We start from the raw sequence: 22,477 nt of genomic DNA, 5'->3' as shown, positions 1-22,477 counted from the left end.
TTTCATTTTAATTTAATGAATTAATAATTGTGATCATCACCAGCCCTCCCTAAGGAAGGGTAAAAAACTTCATTAGAGGGAGGGTATAAAAAGAGAGCGCAGTGTTACACCTTAGTGAGGGGGAAGGAAACAGGGAAGAGGGAGTTGGGGTAGGATAATGGAAGGGGTGGGGAAGAGTAGACTGTTTTAAGTTGAGAGCGCAATGTGATATTCTTCATGTTGAATAAATTAGTAGAATTAGTAGTAACTTAGGCAAGTCTAATTTATTTAGCACCTATATTAGAAGTGCAACATTGAGAAAGCATTAAACAGAATCAACAATAAAAACATTAAAAAGAACTTAAAATGCAAATCCCACATAGACCCATGTTGAAACGCGCTATATAAATCCAAGTCATTATTATTATTATTATTATTATTACATTGTTGCGAACACCAACCATATGTTCTGAAGGAGTAATTATTTGGTACTTACATAAACAAATGTTGGTCTTTTGATGAACTGATACTAGGGATTAGGGCAGAACAATTAATTGCATTTGCGATATTATCGCAATATCATAAAACGCAATTTTCTGTAAAATATTGAAATCATATCCAATTTTGTTGCACATCAAGACAAATATGCTGCCTTTGAGCAACAATATCACGCATTCCACACATTATAGACGTATGTGAACTAGTCTGAAACGATCCTGTCTAGGACTTTTGTAAAAATGCTATGTTACAAAATAAAAAAAAATGAAATAAAACCTACCATAAACCAATTGGTTGCATGAGAACACCAGCCGTCCCTAACCACTGCTCACTCTACGGAGAATATCAGCAGACTGTGAAAAAAGATTAAAAAGCAGAAAAAGGAGCTGCTCGCTTTGGCTTCATATTTTATTTGCATGCAGCACACTTGTCGCTTTCCCTGCACCCCATTTGTAATTCAATTGCCGGTGGGTCCCAACATGAATTAATAGCCAGATTCAGTTCTAATTATCCTCAAAAAACGTTTAATTTTGTTTCTGCTCAAAATGTTATGAGATGTATTACGCACTCAAATTCATTAAGTGACAGATTATTCATTTATTGTTCAGGGTTAGAGGGGTCTGCTGGTGCCTATGTCCAGCTCACATTGAAACGCTATAGATAGGGGTACAGTACACTGTGAACAGGGTGCCAGTTTATTGTAATCATCTACATGTAATCATGATGTAGACCTAAGGAGAAAGGAGTGGAATTTTCATGAACATCAACGAAAACATAAGATACAATCATCTTCATGGATCCCCAATAGAAAAATTTAGAACAGAACATGTGTATTTGTATTATTAGGCCCGAGCGCCACGAGCTGGCGAAGGGCCTCTTGCTCTCTTAGCGGCCCACTACGGGTGAGGAAAATAGAACCCAAGATGCTTGAGGTCTAGTGTGAACTATTCTGTTCCTCACCCGTCTTCCTCCAAACCCTTGATTCCCAAATGAAAGACACTTTACTTTCATTGGAAAAGAGGACCACGGACCACTGGCCAATCGTCCAGTCCTTCTTCTCCTCTTTTTTTTCTGCAAAAACTGAGAAGTAAATGGTGATTTCTTTACAGTATTCTAATTTTTTAAATTCCTGTTTCATGGGCTGTAAACCCAAATTATGTAAAAATAAACAAATAAATACTTGAAATCGTTTAAATTGTGGGTCATGAATCTATGAAAGCTTAACTTTTTTAATTGAATTATGGAAATTAAACAACTTTTCCATGATATTCTAATTTTTTGGAAATGGTCTGGGTATATTAGTTATACCAACCCCCCCCCCCCCCCCCCCCAAAAAAAAAAAAATTAAAAATAAAATATTTCTGGTTGCCCCTAAATTTTAGCAAAAGTATGACACAAACACAATCTTCAATAAACCACTAAATTATAGTAGAACAAATTTATAAAATATAAGTTTGACACGCATGTTTCTTCTGTGTGAAATACACAAAGAATAAAGTTGGCTGGAGAAACTGGGTGAGATGAGGAGTCCTCACGTCTCGGGAGCCTTATCAGGAGCAGCTTTATAGCATGAGAGAGAAAGATAAGAGAGTCGGAGCAGGGCCAGCATGAGCAAGGTCAGCTCCACTGATCAACTCACTCACATCTGCAGCTGATCAACTCTAGAGATTACAGAGACAACAAACTGCTGTTGGACCTGCAGATAACACCAATTATGAACCAGTGCCAATGACAAGAAAATTAAATTGATTTTTTTTCCCCCAACATTTCTGAATCATGGACAAGAGCAAAAGGATCTTATTGAATAAAAGCTAACAAATACGATATACACCCCCTTCTTTCTGTCATTCTTTTGGGAAGCACTGCAGTGCTACCATAGCTTTGATGGTAACCAGTCAACCACAAACATTACGGTACTAAATGGTTTTACTGGCAACAAACATGAAACAAGACGTATAGCTACCATCTCTGATCCAGAGCACATCAATAAATAGCTGAATGTTACACACAAGTACTCAAGTTACTGTAATTGAGTTGCTTTTATTGGTACTTTTTAAAGTAGAGTACATTTTTAAATCAGCCATTTTACTTTAATTAGTAATTTGTTACATTTCTACACCAAACGGTTACTGACTAAATTATACATATTTTTTAAATAATCAAGGGACATTATGAAACTACAAAAAATGAAATGACCAGACAACAACCAAATGCATTACATCATAGCTGACCAATCAGATTAAACGTAATGCACCAAAACAGCATTGAATGCCGGTTATTTTCTCAGTTTTAGAGTTCATAAATATAGCTATACTTAAAGCCTGAGACATTCTATTATTTCAAATTGAATTTATTGTCATTTTTTATTTTAATAGAGTTGTACATTTTGACAAACCTTGTATTTTATACGGATGCCTTTTTGGAAAATGAATTAAGTTCCAATGGGCTACAGTATATGCACAGTAAACGTGACGTATCTCCGGTAGAAAATAAGACAGATGAAGTATTTCCTGTTCCCACTTTCGAACGGTCAAAACAGTGGAGAAGTGAGCCGTCACACTTTTGAAACGTGTTTTTCACAGTTTCGTTTTATTGTGCCTGTTTGTGTGGTTGTGTGTCTACACAATGACGAAGTTTACCTTCCAAACAAGAGGAGATAACACATCAAGATACCACTGTTGCGTTCCTAGGTGATCTGTTCCAGCTAGATGTAGTTCTGCTTTGAGAGGATGAGCTGCAAAAAAAGTGGATCATCACATTCCGGAGAGATGAACCCTAACCCCTAACCCTGACATAAAGGAGCGATCAAATGCACTAGGGCGTCTGCGAAGCTGTCCCCGTTCTTATTGAATGGAATAATTACTCCCTTCCTGCGACTAGACTTTCCTCGAAATGAATGTACCACGTCGTACCTACTGCTGATCTGCATTGGACTTAGCCCTCAGTGTTATAGAGGAGGTCCGGGCGGAGAACGCTGCGCTCCGGAGACGGATGGAAGAGATGACCATCAGCAACAAGTTTGGCTTGTTTTTGGTGCTTCAGATGAGGACGTTAGGTTTTATACAAAGTAAGAAATGCTATGAAAACATATCTGTAGCTACTGTATTAAAGTAGCATTAGCGTCTAGCTAAACATAAAACAAGAGGAGCAAATCTGAATAAACGGGAAAAGCAGATTGTCAGTGAACGGCCAGTAGCTTATGCAAATGTATAAGATGTCCACTGCTATTTACTGCTATTGTTGAGTTGCGTGAGATTAATATGAAAACTATAGTCATTTGTCATAATACAGTAGGGTTAGGAACCAGAAGTTATTTCACGCGGAAGTGAAGCGTGCATATAGCCCATTGTGGTAGATTTGGTCTCTTCCTTTATAATTTTACACATGAGATGTTTACTGTATGCAAAGGAAGCCTGGCAAGATTTATTACCAAAAATAATCAAAAGTAAAATGTAACTTTTACTTTGAGTACCATTTAATTAAGCTAATTTTTACTTTTTTTTAATTTTATGTATGACATACTAGTACTTGTACTTGAGTAAAATTTCAATCAAGTAACAGTACTTCTACTTGAGTAGGATATATCAGTACTTTTACACCTCTGGACTTCACACATGCCAAAAGCTGGTGACTTTAAAGCTTTGGTTGAAGCTTTTTGAGGATGATGTCCTGGTTTCTCTGTGCTTGTCTGTGTGATGCTGTCAGTAGAATGGACAGGCTGAGACTAATGTATTACTGCATGTCAGTAAAGATCAAACATGGCGCCTTATTGCAGGAGGTTGAAGAGTCCTCATTAGAGTTTTAGAAAAAAAGAAAAGATCCAACTAGAAAGTAACCTTGTCTGAGATGACACAGTCAGACGCTTTAGCGATTCATTTCCAAACACAGGAAGACATCTTTGTTAAGCTTAAGCTGATGCAGATAAGGAGGACGACGCCACTCCTCAGAGGGTAGTTTCTGATTCAGTGGAAACGCTGACTACTGGATCCTAAAATTAACATTAATTACCAAGCAACTGATGCTTAATGATCCAATATTAAAGCTGAGAAAGGTTCATATAGAAATAGATTTCAAAATAAAATACACAGGATGGCTGGTTTAATGAATAGAAAACCGTGGCTTAATATCCAAAGTAATAGACTAGGATCTCAAGGGGTTTAATTCCTGGATGTATAAAATATTCTTATTAACGATAATAGTTCATTGACAATTTCAAAAGTAAAATCTCTTTCTTTTCAAACAACATTTTCTCAGCATATTATGTTAAGGTTTCATTTATTCAGACAATTTTTTTTCAGAAAGTGCACTTTGATCTCCTGACATATTTCAACTGTCAACTGCTCGTCTTCTTCAGAGGGGGCTGCCGCTTTGATGTGTCCTTGACTTTTGCATAATTCCAGCAAGTTTTTTTTGTCTTCTTTTTGAATAATCTGTTAATCCACACAATCGACACAACTGTTTTTCAGGGAATTTACTTCCGTGTAATAAAGACTGGCTGTCGACAGTCGAAACATGTCAGGAGATCAAAGTACATTTCTCGAAAAAAACCGTTGTCTGAAATAATGAAACCATAACATTGTGGTGGGTGGTTAGCATATTAGCGAGAGGCTGTGTGGGATGTGGTTTAGGGAGGGGCTATTGCTGATTAATCACAGGTGTCGCTCATTGTGATTAATCACACCAGCTTTATATCTAGCAGGGGAGCTGCTGGAGCGAGAAGACTGAGGCTGCAGGAAGAGGCTGTAGCACAACAGTGTGGAAATGACAAACGTGGCAAATAAAGCCTTAAACTCTGCTTCCCAGTGTGCTGGTGTCTCCAAAGAACCCTATCTTATCAGGAGACCTGCTACAAAGTTGCTGCAATTATTTTCTCATCATTTTCTATATCTTCAGCTGATCTGAGTGGTTGTAATACGAGCCAACGCTTTCTTCTTAGGTTAAAGTATTTAAATGGACCAAACATTTGTGTTATAAGTGAACAATTTTCCCATCATTAAAAGACCAGTTCAAAGCAGACAAATGGTGTCGTAGGTGAGAAGTGAAAATGAATAGCGTCTTTAAAATTGTAGCTGTATTTCCTCCAAAAGTTGTTCTTATCCACTATTGATGACAGTGTGACCCACAAAACACTGCTATAGTGACATTTCTGGTGTTTTCACTTTCACGCATTGAAACTAATACAAAACAATGATGATTTTGATATTTGGCTTTCCACAGAAACACCCTAATTCGGTCAAATCTGGAGAGACCGTATATTACGTTGAACAGCATACATAAACCAGAACAAAAATGGCATAAATAGTCACTTTCTTCCTTGTCTGGCAGAGAAACGCAAGAAATCAATGTAGCAATGAAGTAAAAACAAAAAAAAATGCAGCCATTTAAAACGCGTCCGCTGGTGCCACATTTTCCATGAAATGAGTGTTTTTTTTTTGCACCACAATAGTGTGTTTTGCCTCTAGCTGGTGCAGTTGTGACTCTACTTGGGAGGGATGCACATATTCGCACCTCTAACTGACACGCCCCCAGCTTTTCAGAGCAGAGAGAAGTGCTTGTTGTTCCATGATTTTGAGAACTATTGTTTTCCTCTTACATTTTGCTCAGTGGTCAATGACGCATGTTTCTGTGACGTGACAAACTCATCACACAAATGTGTTTCTGTTTTACACAGACTTTAAAGAATTTTTTTCCGCGTCGGTGCAGCCTTTGCATTTTTCTACAACCCATTAAAATCCCACAATGCAATGCTCAAAACTTTTCTAAATTTCATGTCACATGACCATCTGAAGTTGACCAATCGTATAATTCCTAACTGAAGTACATTTATTTTTTTTCCTTCCAGCAAGTTTATTTTGTCTTCTTTTTTGAATAATGTGTCAAGGTTTCATTTATTCAGACAACTTTTTACATGTGTTGACTGCCAACTGTCAGTCTTCCTCAAAGGCGTCTGCTGATTACCTTGATGTGTCCTTGTGCGTTATTTCTGGGCGTGGTCAACTTGACAGTTCTGTCAGGCCGGCCACGCCCCCTGTTGCCTGATGGTTTCTGGAGAAGAGAGTCCTGTTAATATTACATATTATTTTTATCAGTTCTAACCACTCGATCTTTGACATTATTATTGAGATTGACCATGTTTTGCTTTTGTTTTAAAATACTACAAACACATACCCATATTTATCCATCAGTTACTCTTATGATTTAAATATAATTTAGCAACTGGACTTCAATGATGTAGTCAAGTCAATTCTCCATCTGACGAGTCATTCCAGACAGCTGTAGCTCTGAAAGAAGACAGAGCAGAGCATCCCTAAGTGATCTTGATTGACTTTGTTCCAGCCTGCAGTCAATCTCTCGGTTCGGGCATTAGTGTTGGCAGGAGGCATCACCGTCAATAGCAGTTTGACACAAAACTATCACCAACTGTGACACAGAAAAAAAAATCAATAAAAACAAATCACTGACTGTTTCCATTGAGCGGAAAATACATTAAAAAAAAAAAGAAGAAGAAGAGCGACGGGTGATAGACTGATGAGGCGTCAAGAGTCAAGCGTTGACGGTGATTGGGTTGACCAATTGGAAGATCCAGATTTGGTATTATAGAACTTTCATATAGATAATGAATGTTTCTGACACACTCCATACAACCCAAATACAGCATCTACACGTAGCATCACACAGTAGACTTCTATACTAGGTGACGTTCTATTCTAATTGTAGGTATTTTCATTGACCTCAGGTACAAGCACATGTATTCCTGTGATTCATTTTCACAAGTTTTGTTCAATTTAATTGGGTTTTTGAACGGTAATGATGACGAGTTAAGGTCTCTGTAATGAGTGTACGCTCTATCCTCTGGATATAGCAATTATAGAGGACAGAAAAACTTGCAATAACACATTTCTTTACACTCTCGTGGTCATAATAATTATTCTAATTATTATTAACAATGGAGAGAGTCCGTGTGATAAATATGAGGAGGGCAGATTGTAAGAATTAGCCACAGGACTCCACGCCATTAGACAGCTAGTTGAATTATTTAGCAAATCAATCTTAATTGTAATTATTTAACCTTTTAATTCTGATATAATATTGATCTTAACTTCACAATGAATGAAATTAGATCATTTAACTGAAAATGTAAGATTACTTAAAGGGAAAGACTGAAAATTCCAGTGGTTTATTGAATCCATTTTCATTTTCAAGACTCAGTGAGTTTGTCATTTTCCGCAAAGAAGTAGGAACCATGTTTTTAAAGGAGGATAGATGATGGATTCTTAGTTTTAACTGTGTGATTCAAATTCCAACAATCTCACCATCATTTTCAAAATGCTCGTAAACTTCCTAGATTGCTGTCCTGCAATAATATCAACATAACATACAGTACATAGATAAAAGGGTTTTTAATCCTAACAAGTTTTCTAAGTCACCTAGGCAATAAAGACTTTTGGTATGTGTGCAAAAATGCAGTTTGAAGTTGAACAATAAATGATCACATCTTTACATTCTTATTGCCACCGCCCATTTACTTGTACACACCGCTAATATTACACAACTTGTTAATTAGGAGCTGTAGAGTTGTAATTCCTCATCATCTAGCAAAACCTGCATCAAAGAATTTTCATTCAGAAAACTTGCTGCAGACATTGAATAAAAGTTCATTATACAAGTTTTGAAATATTGATGAATCCCAATCCATCTAGACCAGAGATTGACAACTTTTCATGCCTCAAAAGAAGAATTACCACAAGAACGAACAGTTTGTTTTTTTTCACTGTTGTGTTGCATATTTCTGCTGTTTTGTGTTTCTTTGTTTTTGTTTGTATTTTGTTATGTATGTTTCACTGTTATTTTTGTTTATTTTTGCATGTCATGAATCATTTTTATGATAATATTTATCTGTTTCTCGTGTATTTTTTCCTGTTATTTTGTGTATTTTTGTTGTAATTTTGTCCGTTATGAATCTTTGTGTGTATTTCTGTTATTTTTGTCTATTTTTGCTGTATTATGTTTGTCTGTTTATTTTGTGTATTTTGTTGTTGTTTCCTGTGTTTCCCTGTTATTTTCTGTGTGTAGAATAAACATGAAACAAAAACTAAAAAATGATCTCAAGAACAGAGAACTGTCACCCTTTGTTCTGAGTAATAAAGGATGAAAATCATAGCTGATGGCTATGTAATTTAATACAACACAAAGAAACTCTATCAACTTTGGATTTGTGATGCAGTATGGCCCTGGGTATGTTTTCTATTCCTGCTTGATTAGGTTAGGATAAATCCACCTGGCGTGAAGTGCTTCTACCATGGCCGCTCTCCTTCACAACATTATCAAAGCCTTTTTCTTCCACCAACTGTGTTTCACATGGAATGGTGTCCAGTAACTGCCTCCACTTCCAAGCCTATTACGCTTGGGCAGCTGTTCTGGCTGCTGCTTTCCAAATTCAAAAATCACTTTCTGGACAGTGTGTGACAGCCACTGCTGGGGCTGTGTGAAGTCTACGCAGACATCCTGGCACTTGCTTCCTGTGGTCTTCACATCTCAATTTGGCACGTAGCTAAGAAAATGTGGACTTTTTACCGGTTGATTATCACTAATGTCTAATGGCAGGGACATTGGAGTGGAAACACCCTATAGCAAATTTACACTGATGGGCTTCTTAATTTGCATATCTGGATCATGGTTTAGATATCTCACTCCAGGGCCACCTGTGCTAAAAAATAATGCACATGACCACCTATACCTTCCACAACACGTGGCCTATTCCTCAGAGAGAGCTCAGCCTCATGTTTATTCCATCACAGTGCCATGGCAAGTCATGAAATCAAAAAGCTATGACACCTAAATCTCATTAGGGCTGTATTTGTCTCTGGGGTTATGTGGGAAAGAGAGAGAGAAGCCTGGCAGGCTGGAGAGGAACGTGAAGGAGAGAAAGAGATGGAAGATGTTTTCCCAACATCGCCCAACACAACACGACCCTACGGGGAGTGTTGAGGTGACGTGATCGGGCCTCTGGAGACGCACGTGGTCTGAGTGTTTATATAACATGTAACATAAAGAGTTAGGAATAATTATATAAGATGTATGAATTGTTTAATGTGGTTCATAAAACATTTTTACAGCTTCGAATTTGACAAAATCATAATCATTAAATACAGGATGTGATGTTTAACTGTCCTTTGTGTCTCACATGAGGCTTAGTATTTGAATGTGGCATGAGAGCTGTGTCTCAGATATGGGAAGTATGTAAATTTGGGACATATCATCAGTAGTGTTCCTTTGAATCGGGGGGTTGTTTCACCCTTTTTAACACTTGACACCTTCATCAAAGGTGGCCAGCTACAGGGTCCCATAACTGTTTCCTTTACTTTCTATCTCCTATCTGCAGTTAATTATATAAGATATATTAATTGGTTAATGTGGTTCATGAAACACATAAAAGTCGCATTTGTTTACTGCATTTTGCCCATTTAAGCTAGTCTTTGCCTTTACATACCAATTGGTTCCTCTTTATTTACCCATATTTTGGCCACTCTCGACTACTTTTTGCACAATTTAGTCACTTTTCACTATTTTTTTTGCGACTTTTGGACCATTTTTGGCCACTTGTTACCATGTTTGCCTCCACTCGCTCGTTTAAAAAAAGAACATAGCTGACCGGCCCACTTCGCCTCGACTGCCCACCGTACGATGCATGGTCAGTCCATCTCTGCCTATGTCATGGCATATTCTGTCTTAGTCACTTTTACTTGCTCTGCAATTGATGTCTTTTTTTTTTGCTAACTGATTCACACATCTGGTTCAACTTACTGTTACAATATCAATGAAAAATACCAATGTGCTGGCTAAAAAATTTGTTTTTTTTCTGTTTTCCGAAAAAGTTGAAATATGACTTAGGCAACTATGCTATTAGGCTAACGATGTGCATTAATTCTGACAGGATTATGAATTCCGTCTGTTGTTTGGAGAGTGTCCTTTATCTTCAAAAACAAAAGATTTTCAATCAGAAACATTTCCATAAAGTTTGATAATTGAGATGTTTTTCTAACTTTCATTGGTTACGACGACAGGAAAAGAAAAGAGTCCTGTCTGGTTGTCTCATTTATTATCACACCAGGTATCCCTCTGTATGCCAGCTCTGCAGCCCACTGCTAATTGTGGCTTCCTCTTTTCGAGGAAAACAGCCCAACATGTCATTATGTTAATGTGCACTTACGACTCTGTTCACCACACAACGTTGTCATGGGTTCCTGAATTCCTGCAATCAAGAAGGAAATGTCAGCAAATGTATCAATATGCACGAGTAGAGAGGATGCAACGTGTTCCTCGCCAGCGTTTGTTTTCAAAATAAGATTAATAATGTGCTTTTATTGTGTTGTTCAAAGTTTAATGACAAACTAAAAGTTCCCAACTTCAAATTATACTGAGACTAGTGTTGAACCGAGGGAAATAAAATTGCTTTAAACAAGTAAACACTACCGAATCTCCAATAAAACACATAAAACCTCACAAATTCGTATATGCACGTTAACTTTTAGAATTTAATGATACAATAATTTAAAAGGCTTTTGTTATTCTTTCAGAATGAACAGATTCAATTGTGTAAGAAGGTTTTTGGAGTCTCTGACAAAAAAAAAAATCCAGCTAGTGTTTTCATTTGTTTTCTGTATTCAAGAATAAATTGCTTTTATGTAAAAACCTGATGTCCCTGCATTATGTTCTCAGCAAACTTTGGAAAAAGAAACTTCCCGTGAGAAATTAAACGTTAAAAAAAAAAAAGAAACAGAATTTCTTTTTTTTACTGTAACTCATTGTGGGTCCTACAAATATTGGAAAAAATGCTTTAAGATGCAATCGCCTGAATTTGAGACGGTTGCTTATAAACAACTTAAAGTCAAATTGACTTCCCCCTGCAGAGTGATGACAGGGATAAGACTCATATCAGTGCTGGCCATGCTGCACAGCTGATGGACTAACAGTGCTATACAGAGCAAATATTGATGGATAAATAACTCTCCTTACAATATATTTTTCATATCTGTGTGTGTGTAAATAGACTGTGTGTATCTGGGTTTTTTTTAAAAGGTTTTATCCAATTTCCGACTAAAATGTGTGTGTGAATGTGTGTCCTTTACTCCTGTGGATTTGGACAGAAAATCCCCGTATCTGACAGCAGAGTCTATTAAGATTCTGCCCAACGCTCCCCTTCAGCTTTCACTTGAAGCTGTATGGGGTATTTTCTCACTCTCCCACTCTTATTCTTTCTCTTCTCTCCACCTTGCTATTCTCTCTGAAATCATTAACGCACGCACACACACACACACACACACACTAGTCCTATGGGACATCTTCCACATCCAGATGATGTCCTTCTGCCTCTGTCTACATTCAACACAAACAGTTGTTTTCCAGCTGTCTGCTGAGCTGCCATGACACTGCGGTACAGTCCAGTTAGGGAATGTCTTTTCCAGAAGGAGAATGTATGAAAGCCCCACTGAGGCACACAATAGTTTGGAGGCAACAGCTGGTAAATCACAAAAGGAGAGATAACCATTCATGGCATTGGATTAGAATTCCTTGGAAATAGATGGAGCGTGCAGAGCATTTACTCTGTGTTCATTTAGAATGCCATTTATTTCGGTAGCTTCCTGTGTTTTGACCAAAGTATAATATTGACTTATTATGACGTATTTTATTTTATTTTTTTCCCAATTATACTCATACTTAAAAAGCAATTCAGTATCGCTTGTTTTATACAAATATAGAAAACAAATATAACAAAATTCAAATAACCAGAAAATAACACAAAAAACAACCCACAAAAAAAAACACACACACACAGGACCTTTCAAAAATATAGCTTTTCTTATAATTTAGGATTATATATTTACATATTGTACATAACTGCAAGAATTTCAAAAATTAGTTAAGACGTCAGAAACATCCAAGTTCTTAATGAAGTCAATAAAGGGCCCCCAAATCTTTTTGAACATATATTGCTGTAACTTACAAAGGTAGCAAGACAGCATTTGTTTTAACCATTGGGAGGCACGAGGTCTGTTCATATTTTTCTAATTTAAAGCAATACATTATTTATCAATGAGGTGAAATCAATAAAATTACTTTATGCTTTACTAAATGTATGTTTAGCCATTATGAATAATTTGGAATCCAACATGATACTTTTTATATGAGCTTTTCAATTACGTTTCTCACTTCTACCCAAAAAGTTTTTATTTGACTTATCGACATAGTGAACAAGTAAAACAACATGGTGGCGTAGTGTTATGTACTTCTGTTTCAGTGCAAGAAGGTATTAAGTGCTGGGTTTGATTCTCCAGGGTCAAGTTTGTTCTCCCTGTGCTCGACCTCGATTTTTCTTCAGATACTCAAATCATTGGTAATGTACGATATTATCGGTAGGTTATCGGTATTGACTGATATCGACTTTAAAATTAAGTATCGGACATCGACCAATAAAATAACAGCCTTTGCTTCCTTGATCGACCCATAGACATTATTTTACGTAGACGCCTCATCGCCTGTGGAGAGGTGTGACTAAGCGCCACCATCTTGGTTGAAGTATTTTCCTTACTTTGCACAAGGAATGATTCCTGATGTTACATCATTTTCAGCTTTGTCTTATGTCTGTATTTGCCAGTGGGCCAACATGATAAACAGTATACAGAAAAATTATTTATGTTAATTCCACCGGGCGCACGGTGGCTTAGTGGTTAGCACGTCCGCCTCACAGCAAGAAGGTCCTGGGTTCAAGCCCTGGGGTGGACACTTGGGTCCTTTCTGTGTGGAGTTTGCATGTTCTCCCCGTGCTGCGTGGGTTTCCTCCGGGTACTCCGGCTTCCTCCCACAGTCCAAAAACATGACTGTAAGGTTGATTGGAGTCTCTAAATTGCCCATAGGAGTGAATGAGAGAGTGAATGGTTGTGTCTATGTTGCCCTGTGATGGACTGGCGCCCTGTCCAGGGTGTACCCCCGCCAAGCGCCCTATGAGAGCCGGAGATTGGCACCGGCAGACCCCCGCGACCCTGTTAAACGGGAATAAGCGGGTAAGAAAATGGATGGATGGATGTTAATTCCACCACAGAAACTAGACGATCTCTGCAATTAGGTCTTGGAGGTAACATAATGGTATCGTTTTTTTAGCCAAATGAGCTGTAAAATATTGTCATATTGGATATTGGCTCAAATCTCAATATCGTCAAGAGACAAGTCATGTCTCTTGAGTTTACTGGAATCTCTAAATAAACCAAATCTGAGTGAATATGTGTGATCTTATGGCAAACTCAACATCCAGTATCAAGATAAATATATTTGCAACTATGAGTGGTGTGCGACGGTGGAACGTGGAGTATTTTCTTTCATTTATCACAGTGATGATCTGTTTAAAAAAACCAAAGACTTAATTTAGTTTTTGAAAGTCCTTTAAGTCTTTTACTCTCTTCATCTGGCTGCCAACATGACTAATGAATGAATGTGCGTATCGCAGGGGATTCAGCACTGATCTAAGAATAAACACATATGTTTTGGGATTTCTCCAAAAGCAAGAACAGATATCATTGAGGTATCAGTTTGGCATAATGGGAGTCATTTGTATTCATCAGTGCGACAGATAAGTTCTCTATTATATTCTCTGTGGTCATTAGATGATAAAATAATGTAATTTCACAATGAACTGGTGCGTATAAAGCCATGAAAACTTTGAAAAGAGTTTACAAATGCTACATAATGTCACCTCTTTATTAGTTTACCTTTAAATATCATTTGGAATCTAGCTTGACATAAAGTTAATTTAGCAATTTTGTTTGTCCTTTTTAGACTTGGACTATTTCAATTACATATTCAGGTGTTGAGTTCTTCTCTAGCAAAACAATCCAAATTGTCATTGAAGCTTTTTTTTTATGTTGGCTAGTTATGTCTGGATAAAAACTGCACCATATTTCGTTTAATTTATGAATGTAGATTTGGAAGCTGAGTTGAGGCAACTCGACTTGGAGTTTTCAATTAAAAATCCAAGACCAGTGTGACCTGTATGACAGAGACCCTTTACACATTTGAGAAAGCAGTTATTTTTTTAATTTCAGTTGCAGTTTGTAATTAAGGTGTAGTGGTTATCAAGCCCGGCCAGCTGTGAATTACTGTCTTACTAACAATCTGATACATAACATGAGCGTCTACAGGTCGTGCACCTGAACTACTCATTGTGTGGCTGTTGGTCCTTCAGTTTTTGCTTTGTGTTCCCCTTATTATTTGGACCTTTTATATAAATTGGTTGGACAGGTATTTGTTATCTGCTAGTCATTTTTAATAGCTTTCTCACTCTGATTTTCAACAATTGTTTGACTTGTGCTTTGCTTCTGCTTCAACACACACTGTTCTCTCTGACAGGTTTGGTCCAGCCTCACCAAGAGAGCCGTGTCTGGAAATGCAGAATGTGCAACTGCGTAGAGCTTCATAAGCCAAAAGGAGGCTTCAAACATGAGTATGCATCCCATTCTCAAGGAGTTCCTGAAACTGTCAACAAAATGGTACTTTTGGTGTCTTGTAATATGATTTCCTCATATTTTTTGTGCTGCTGGGAACCACTGTTTTTACGTGCTGCCTGGGCCTAGCACAAATTTGTGTGGAGTTGTTGAGAATGAAATGCAAACCAATGAATGTCAAAAAGATTTATCACCTCAACCATAACCCCCAATCAAACCCTGATGGAAATGTTAAAACAAAGAGTAACGTACGAAATCACGTCAAATTGAAATTGAAAGAAGATTTTGAATGTTGTGTCGCACAGCATGAAAATGTTGCAGAAATCGTGTTGATTTGAACAAAAATAGAAACGTTCTTTTTTGTGACACTGTCACATTTTCTCGTGAGATCTTGTTGGAGTTGTAGGCTTCGTCTGAGGAGAATAAAATTGATTCATTCTTATCCTTGAAAATGAAACTAGATGTAGGACATAAGATCAAAATAAACCACAATCATAAGCTGTGGCTGGTGTTTTTGAGTTGCGTTCTTGCTTGAATAAATATTTCAAACAATTAAAGGCACACTGTTTAACTTTTGGCCATTATGGACGTTAGACCTGTAACTTGTTGCAAAAATCAACAGTCGGAAAAAGTTTTGCCGCAACTTGAGGAGCAGCCGCCGCTGCTGCCGCCCTCCTCGTCGTATCGGTGGCGCTACCCCCTACTCCCTGGCCTCGCCGCCGTCATCGACCCCCTTTGCCGAGCGGCGGCGCAGCGACCCGGGGTGGGGCAGATGAAGGGCGGGCAACCCGACGTGCGCGGGGCGGTGTCCGGCACCGGGCAGAAGGCGGTTCAGTGGCCGGGTCTCACCGGCCTGGTCTCCTCAGAAGCAGTTTTGAACTTTTTGCTTGCCTCAGCCATGACCAGGAGTTGAACAGGCGGAAAAATAGTAGCAAAAGCCTCAGCCCAATGAGTATATCAGAGCCTGTGGTCATGTGACTTGTAAACAGAGCTGTGCACGAGGAAAACTGGGCTTGTGCACGCTCTCTCGCTCATGTAGGCGTTCCCTCTTGAGCAGGTAGAGTTTTGTGCATGTGCTGAGGGCGTTTCTTTTCTAAACATTGGGAAAATTGTCCTCTATACCTTTAAGGTCTGTTTTATTTACTGACGTTTAGAAGAGTGTTGTTTCCATGCTCATTTTGATCACTTTAAAATTAAACATCTTAAGTTGAGCCACTCAAGCAAGACAAGTGAAGTAGTAATTACTCGTGTTGCTTGTGTAGTTGGTAAAGCGTAAAGGATTTGAGCAGTTTGTGGACTGTTTCATGTATTAGAAATCTCTCCAAGTAGTTTGATAAACTGGAAGCCACCAGACAGTTTCTTAGATAGGGCTATCACTAAGCTAGAACTGTTGAGCAACAAGACCTTGTTGCTGTATTTGGATCATTGAAAGACTTTTAAAAGACACTTTCTGCTGTAGACCAAGAGCACCACAATGAAATAGCTTTAAAATCTTTACTTTCACATTCTTTTTCTACTTGAACTTTTAGGTTTTAATGTTCATTTGCCACTCTATGTATCCCATTAACTAACACGCACCATGTTGGAAAGAAGGTCAGTGTTATTTACCTATTGTCAGCTTCATAAAGTGGCTCCTAAGATGTTGTTACACCATGTTGCTAATACCACGAGTGCCACAAGTGAGACATTTCTAAAGCCGATTCGATGAGCAGGTAGTCAGTGGAGAGTGTTTTAGACAGATACCGTCCTTTCAAAGACACCCATTGTCTCCTGAGTGACCTTGAACACCAAAGCAATTACTCAAAGAATTATTCATGCACATGTGCACAAATAGGAACACATTATTACCCTCTCAAACCAGGGATGAGGTGCTTGGAACCAGCACCAGACTGGAATTATTTAAACAGAATGCACCACTACCCAAAAATAGTTGAGCTGCTCAGCACTTGTTTTACCTTCTGTTAGCATGAAATGAAAAGCTAAAGATGCCTTGAGGGCACATCTGTTTTACTGATATCTACACTACCGCATCCTTGGTTTTCTGAGTGTATCATCTCACACATTCACACACACAAGAAAAACAGCTGGGATATTTTATTTATTGGGAAACCAACAAGAAATCTGCTTTTTTTTGGCAGCAATATTCCACTTTAATTATTGGACTAAGAGCAGGAATCTACTCCATTATTCGTATGATGTATTTTGATGGATTTGATGTTCATTTACCTACATTAACTGTTTTTATTTCTCAGTTTATTATGTTGGCTAAGGTACGTTCCAACAAACTGGTTGGCATTTCCTTCAACCATCTTCTGTCTATTCATTTTTAATGACATAACGGCAGACGATGGCAACGTCCTGAAGAGGTAACTCTGTTATAGCAGGTTGCCTGTCTGATAACGCAGTAGCCACATTTAAAGCAGCCAACTTGTTATTTCATTCACAACCCACATGCAACAAACAATGGAAAGCAGCTATCCTAAACGTCACTCCCACACAAATCCATTACCGTGTTGACAGAGAAGATGGTGCATTGCAGCGTAAATCTCTTGACAAAGTCGTACCTTTTAGAAAGGAGTGCAATAAAAGAAAACAACTACACCAAGCAATGTTTATAGTAGATGCAGTGAATGCTAAAGATAGAGGAGCTTAACTGATGCAAACTTTCTGGTTTCTTTTTGGTAAATATAGTCCGGTTAAAAGTTTCTTGTTGGCCCAGATGTTTGCATCGCAACATCTTAAAGCTGTTTAACCATATTACTCACATTTTTAGAAATGTTCTTGTCATTCCACTTATATGAATTTATTGGTATTAACAAATATAATGTTGAAGATAGAAATTGCCACTTGAATGTTTGTTATTGACTCCACAAATAACAATGGGTTAGTTGTCAAAGGGTCATGAGACTTCCATCCATTCATCCATTCATTTTGTGACCCACTTGTTCCTGTTTTCAGGGTCACGGGGGTCTACTGGTGCCTATTTCCAGCTCTTGATGGGCGTTAGGCGGGGGTACAGCCTGGTCAGGGTGCCAGTCCATCGCCGGGCAACACACAGACAGACAACCACTCACATTCAGGGTCATAAGACTGACTTTGGAAGAGCTGTGGGATTTGGAGTCCCGTGGAAGAATGCAAAGATGGCACCAAAAGTTTCTTTAAAAAGTGTTTTTATTTCGTTCTTGCTGGGATTTCTTGGGTTTCTTCACCAGACAAGGAGGACATTGATCTTTTTGTTCTGCTTCATTCTTTCCCATTTGTCCGATATCCAACCTATTGCGATGTTTCCATGGAAGCCACAAAATCAACATCGGTATTGTTTTATCAACAACTTTAAATATGTGAAATCACCAGAAATGTCCATTTGGCTGTGCTGTCACACTGGCATCAGTAGTGGATGAGAAGTGAACAACTTATGGATGAAATACACGTACAGTTTGAAACATTTTATTGCAAAGTATTGCATGTGCTGCCTGATCACCTGAGCGTTATTGCACTCATACTTATAGTGCTTGTTCATGCACAGAGAAGATTGCATTTCTCCCTTTGATTTAATATATCTGCAGATTAATGAAAATGTTCATAGGATGGTTTAGACCTTTTCATGCCTAACATAAAGAAATTAATTTAGGGCATGAGAAAGAAAACTATTCAGAAGGTTTTCCAAGTGTAAACTAGGGTTCCCCCACAGTAGATATACGTGTGAAGGTTAAAAGGGTTTCTTCCACATTGAATGGCCTCATGGAAAGCTTATCCTGTGTTTGGGCAAAATCCACATCAGTTCTGACATATAGTTTTCTAATTTTGCTGAGATATCAAATCAATTTTCCATCCATTATCCTTTTTAGGACACAGGGAGAACATGCAAACTTCACACAGAAAAGACATTAGTGTCCACGTTGGATAATATCAATATTGTACGTCAGAATTCAAGCAAAAGGAAAAGCACAGAGCATTCGTATTACAGACAAGACCACCAAATGTTGTGTAACTTGGGAAAAGTTAAACGTCTCCATTCCTGTTTGAAGTTTTTCTTCCAACGTGAGTGTCATCACGTTAAAAAACTAGTCATGTGGCATTTCATGTGCAGCTCAGGTTCAGTTTGAATATGCGGAAAGGACGCTCAAGGTCATTTTTGCCCGGAGTTCTCACTGGAAAAGTCTTTGAAGTGCGGAGTCTTCTTTTAGCATGGAGCTGCAAGGAAGAGGTGGGATATATAGAAGTTATGTAAGTCTCCCAGAGAGAGTTTTTTGATTAATGACAGGAGGAATTACAAAGGTCTTGTTTTAAATCAGATTGTATCGTCTTTGTGAAGATTACTTCTGATTCTGACAAGCTTTATTAGGTACTTAAATGTATGCTCGGTTATTCAAATGACATTTAGAGCTGCTACTATACACAGAGGCAAAGATATCAAAAAAAAAATCTCAGTAAACTTGTTGCCGTTCCCTTCAGAGAAAATCAGTTTCAAACGTTATCTTTCCAACGAAAGAGCAAAGCAGCTAAAATCCCTTGTAATGGTTTTTCGGCCTTTTTCACTTTTCCTCTCCATTTCTCATTCTACACGCTCTGATTCACCTCACCTTGTTTGTTTCTCCACTTGTTCTGAGGGTAATGGAAACAGGCAGGGGAGTTAATTGTAGAAAATCCCAATGAAATTACCCCCGCAGACCGCGGTATGCATCAGCTCCAGAGCCGCCTTGGCCTCAGCATTGATGGCCCCCAGATGTAACTGCTGACCGATTAAACTCAGTTGAGTGTTAATAAAAAAAAGAACAAAACATGAGCTATTTTTGTGTTGTTTTTGATGGACCAGAGGCAGGCAAATTGCTATTCCCCCCCTGTGCACTTTTACTTCTGTTCTTGTCTAGCTGCAACATTAGGAGTGGGAGATAATTGGCACTTGCCAACAAACAGAAAGGTACGTTTTAGGACGCAAGTTAAAACCCAAGTTCTAGACCCTTTTATAAGCAATGTGAACACTAATAGTGATCTTAAGTTGCAGAGGCATACTGTAATGGCATTTAGATTAGAAATGTATACTTAAATTATTCAAATACTGTCATATTAAAGGTGCTTGGGACAATAGATAACATTTTTAAAACTCTTTTTTCATTTAAAAGGTGTTTACCTCTGTAGGAAGATGAGATGAGTTATTATTAATGGGTTATAGAACTAAGAATATTAATTATGATTATTAATATTACTTCAAATTTGCGGGGTGCCACTCCTTTTAACAGGAGAAATATGTCTAAGTTTTTAGACTAAACTCATCAATGTGAAACCAGGGAAAAGTGAATTCTACCAGACATCTACACCATAACCACAGCTTTAATGAATCAGAGGAATCAAAGATTATGTTTAACCTTTTATTCAAAAGTCAACAATTAACACAGTCAAAACATCAATTGAAATGGGATAATTAAATCATGATAAAATGCATTTCTAGGCTAATAAAAGTGAGGATTATACGTAATAAAGTGAAATCACTAATCTAGAAGGATGCTAATCTACTAAATATTGAATAAAAATGCAGGATACATATTCAATATTTAATCATAAAATCAAAGAATAAAATAAAGAGAGCTCATAACAAAGAGAGGAGGACGGACAAGGGGGAGACGAACAAACATGAATGAGATGTACTGTGTGTGTAGCATGTTGTTAATGCGTGTAAGTTTGTAGTTATGGAAATATGTATGTGATCTATTGTAGATGAAAGTTGCTGATGAGAGTTCATTCTTGTACCTTGAAGATGTCAGGGTTGGACCTGGAGGTGCTGTTTGAGCAATGCAGCAGGACGTGCCACCGTTGGTTCTGTTTCGGTTCAACAGAGTGTAGCCCCTTCAGCCGATCCGGGCGGTTAGGCCTTCGCAGCTGGCTTAGAGAATGGCTCTTGGCTAACCCCAACGGGTCGCGGGCCGGGCTTCCTTTCGGCTGTTACGCACGTCACTAGATGCTGTATTCGTCCGAACCAAGCAGCTGTGGTTTCCAAAATCTAACTGTTTCAACTAAAAATAAAATGAAATAAATGAAAAGACTGGAAACATGAGGGAACACGTGTGAGCATGAACGCCCGCGTCCAAAACTGTTGTTTCTGGTCGCGCGTCTTTTTTTAAAGGGCGTTTGGTGACGCCTTTTGGAGGAGGCGTCTTCGTTGATTATTCTGTGATCATGTCGGTGATTGGTCAATGTCTCTGCTTTCAGCTTGTGGGTGTGTCTTGGGTGTGTGTGAGTGTGAGACAGAGACAGACGACAAGGGATGATTCTAAACATAAAAAAATGCCTAATAATTAATTCCACATATTTCAAAACATCTTTTCAACATCATATCCTGAAATATCATGTATTACGAAAGAGTTTGATACCAAACACGACTAGGAAATAGCCTCGAATCACTTTAGGAACTAATTAATGCATTTTACCTGTAATTACTCATAACATAAATGTCAAAAATCATGTTATGCCTCCTCTTAACTATACGGTCGCAGTAAATACCTCAAACTAACTTTTGTGATGTTTTTCTGGTAATTTTAAGCACTTTTAAATGATAAACACTTTAAAATAGCATTCTGTTGGTTATTGTCTTGCATGAAACGAGTGTGATTGAACAGCAATATTTGTAATTCCAATTTCTGGAGAAATCATTCCACAACAATGTTTTCATTTGTAATTTTTCAGTCAAACACATGTTCGTTGTTCTCATTTCTAACTTTTCAAACATAATACAATTTCTTTGTTCTCCTTTCTTCACTAGGAGACCTCTCAGTGAAGGTCTGGTAAGCGTCTTCCTGTGATATCTCACCACAGGGGGTCAAAGGGCATTGGGACCGTTCTTTGAACTTATAGCATCCCACAGTATCTGTTTGATAAGGGGGAGAAGAGGGATGTTCTTCTTTTGATCATAAATGTCGCAGGGAGGTAATATAGGGAAAAACTGTCCTTGGATTCTCTGGTCCTTTTGTTTGGCCGGAAGGGGAGTCGTAAAAGAAGGGTTCATACTACGTACTTCAAATAGCTGGTTCAGTCTTAGCGGCTCCGGTATTGCGTTCACAGACCACATAGTGGGGTTAGTCCTGCATCTCAGAGTTACGGGGGCAGTTGTGTTTACACAGTTCGTGATAACACAATAACAGGCTCCTTGGTTAATTCTTGCTAGCAAAGGGGGAGGCTTTATGCTTGATGTGGTTTGTTTCCTACATAATCCCCCTGTTGATAAGGTTTCAATGCTTTGAAGCTCTTATCAAATAGTTCTTTTGAGGAAACAAAAAGGGAACGAACCTTCAAGTTGACAACAACTAGAAACAGGTAAAGGTGTGTTGAGGTCCTCACACACCCTGACGAAAGTTCAGGAGTGACAAAAGTCCAACGTCCTTGTTGGAACTTGGAGGTGTTTCCCCCTGTAGGGTAGGGAAATCACTCTCACCTTGACGTTGAGATGAGCAGCATTGCCAGGAGGTCAATACTGGAGGCAAAGCTGGGAGGTTGAAGCTAGAGCCCTTGGT

General features: G+C 38.2%; 1 protein-coding gene across 2 annotated transcripts in view; it reads right to left on the bottom strand.

Annotated features, from left to right (window-relative positions):
• Positions 1-18,900: 18,900 nt before the first annotated feature.
• The window catches only part of nf2a (NF2, moesin-ezrin-radixin like (MERLIN) tumor suppressor a), an 81,160-nt gene continuing 77,583 nt past the window's right edge, over positions 18,901-22,477 (bottom strand). The window contains exon 16 of one of the 2 annotated variants that reach the window (XM_028456411.1): positions 18,901-19,166. In XM_028456411.1, coding sequence (XP_028312212.1) covers positions 19,053-19,166 — 114 coding nt within the window. In that variant the 3' untranslated portion in view covers positions 18,901-19,052. The remainder of the gene's footprint in view (positions 19,167-22,477) is intronic. The other variant, XM_028456409.1, reaches the window with a different exon arrangement.

This window comes from Gouania willdenowi, chromosome 9 (assembly GCF_900634775.1).
Source record: "Gouania willdenowi chromosome 9, fGouWil2.1, whole genome shotgun sequence".
Lineage (NCBI taxonomy): Eukaryota > Metazoa > Chordata > Actinopteri > Blenniiformes > Gobiesocidae > Gouania > Gouania willdenowi.
The sequence above is the reverse complement of the archived record's forward strand: the minus strand, read 5'-3'. Positions and strand labels throughout refer to the sequence as shown.